Source organism: Macadamia integrifolia, chromosome 5 (genome assembly GCF_013358625.1).
Source record: "Macadamia integrifolia cultivar HAES 741 chromosome 5, SCU_Mint_v3, whole genome shotgun sequence".
Taxonomy (NCBI): Eukaryota; Viridiplantae; Streptophyta; class Magnoliopsida; order Proteales; family Proteaceae; genus Macadamia; species Macadamia integrifolia.
The window spans coordinates 12,786,569-12,788,801 of NC_056561.1; the positions used below are offsets into that span (position 1 = coordinate 12,786,569).

At 42.7% G+C, this 2,233-nt stretch overlaps 1 protein-coding gene across 1 annotated transcript; it reads left to right on the forward strand.

Moving 5' to 3' along the window:
• LOC122077895 (aspartic proteinase nepenthesin-1-like) lies at window positions 1-1,383 on the forward strand. The gene has a single exon (XM_042643791.1). It carries the CDS (start codon window positions 1-3, stop codon window positions 1,381-1,383), a length of 1,383 nt encoding a protein of 460 aa, XP_042499725.1.
• Window positions 1,384-2,233: the final 850 nt, after the last annotated feature.

Sequence of the window (2,233 nt, forward strand, 5' to 3'; positions counted from 1 at the left end):
ATGGCTTTCATGGAGACTTTGTTATCTCTAATCTTTCTCCTCTTAAGTTCATTACTGCTACATTCTGTTGCTGTTCATGAAAGTCCTGAGTCCATCACTCTAAGCCTCATTCACCCATTTTCTGTCCACTCACCATTCTATCCAGGGAAGAACGTAACAGATGTGGAGAAGATTAATCTACTTATTCAAGCCACAGAAGCTCGTATGCATCATCTATTCCCAACCACAACAAAGAGGCAAGGAAAGTACTGGAATGGTAGCAGCGAGGTTGATGACATAGGGGCACTAGTGCAATATATTAATGCCTACTATGTAGCCAAGGTGGGTATCGGTTCATTTCAACCTGCCCTAAAGTGGCTTGCTTATTACTTGATCATGGACACTGGAAGTCAAATTACTTGGGTACAATGTGAAGGTTGCAATCCTTGCTTTCCCCTTATACAAACACCCAATTTCCCATTCTCAAGATCCCAGAGTTACAGGTCCATTCCTTGTGGTCACAAAGACTGTCCAACTCAAAGACAGGATTGCTATGGATCATCCTGTGGATTCAGCATACTCTACGGTGGTAACCATGGGCCCATAACGAGAGGAACCATTGCAAGAGAGACATTAACCTTTACTTCTGATATTCCTGGAGTTACGGAATCTCGTAACAATTTATTCTTGTCTTGTGCCTTACAAAATCACAACTATGGCTATTCACAACAGAATAAAGTTGCTGGGGTTTTGGGCTTAGGGGCTGGAGGCCATGGAACTCCTCCCTTATGGAGTCAAGTATCAAAAAAACGCTTCTCTTATTGCTTATTTACCTTTGAACACACTAGTTCTCAGTTACATATCGGAGAAGGTGCACGGATGGTAGGACCACAAGTTGTGTCTACACCATTGTTGAAGGGATCTAACCCATCACTCTACTACTTAGAATTGCAAGATATCAGCGTTGCAGGCATTCGACTTAGACTACGAGGGTTTTTCCGCTTTGGTGGTTGCGTTATCGATTCAGGAGCTCCAATGACTTCACTAGTTCCTAATGCTTATGCCATTGTGAGAAATGCTCTTATTCGGTACTTCGCACAGTTTGGTATTCAACCATACAATAGTGGAAATAGACCAAGTGGTGTGCCTGAGTTTGATCTCTGTTTTCATAAGGTCCCACCTGGGTTTAGGTTTCCAACTATGACATTCCATTTCAAAGGAGCTGACCTTATTGTGCAGCCCACTGGTGTATTTGTAGTGGGGGCAAATTATATTTGTGTCGCACTAAGATCAGACGACATTACAATGCTTGGAGCTTATCAGCAAACCCAACACAAGTTCTCCTATGATTTGGAGTTGGGAGCTCTCTTCTTTGCTCCAGAGAATTGTGGAGCCCGTGCTTAAGATTATTAATGTATTTTCTGAAATAATTTGTACTCAGAAATCAAAATAGTTTAGTCCATTTAATGACTCTTCTTTTAATTTTCATAGTCAATTTCTCGAACTTGTGGTTTCAATAAACAACAATCAAATTGAGGAAATTTCAAGCATCTTTAGGCTTCTTTTGATTGCCATTGACGGAGGTTTTTGTTTTGAAAATGTGGAAGTAGCAAGTGATGGGCTCTACAATAAAAGTTGCAATTTCATAGGCTCACACAATTGCACTGTTCAAAGCTAATTTTGGAAGGCTTAATGGTAGTTCTGGTGGAACAATCTACATGAGAAACGTGTTTCATCAAGTCACCTTTCCAACCCCACTCGATTGAATCAAACGGTTGCATTACTTAGTACTCCACAAACGGCTCCATCATATAGTGTTCATCAAATGGATTCAAGAGGGTTGAAAGTCTTTGATTGGAAATTTTGGAGCGATGAGAGAGGAAGAGGAGAGATTGGACACTGGGCCGGAATTTTTTGCCCCTGTCGGAGGCCGGCCACCGGATAGAAGTAAACAAATGTTAATCACTGATTTCTGGAGCCTTGTTTCCAACCATGGCTATGCTTCAGTGGAGGATCCTAGAGAATCAGTGCCTAAGGAGATCAGGCCGAAGGAGGGTGCAGCAATGGGGGGCCAACGACCTGGAGGAGATGCTGAAGATCGTCGATCCTATGCTGCTGTGTCAAAGAAGGGGTTGCCAGATGTGGATGATCTTCCAGAGCCTATCCGTGCTGGGCCTCTGACTAAGGTGGTGGTACCACAAGAGGCATATGAAGAGAAACTTCAAACGTTCTCTTTTTCCTTGATCGGAAGGGT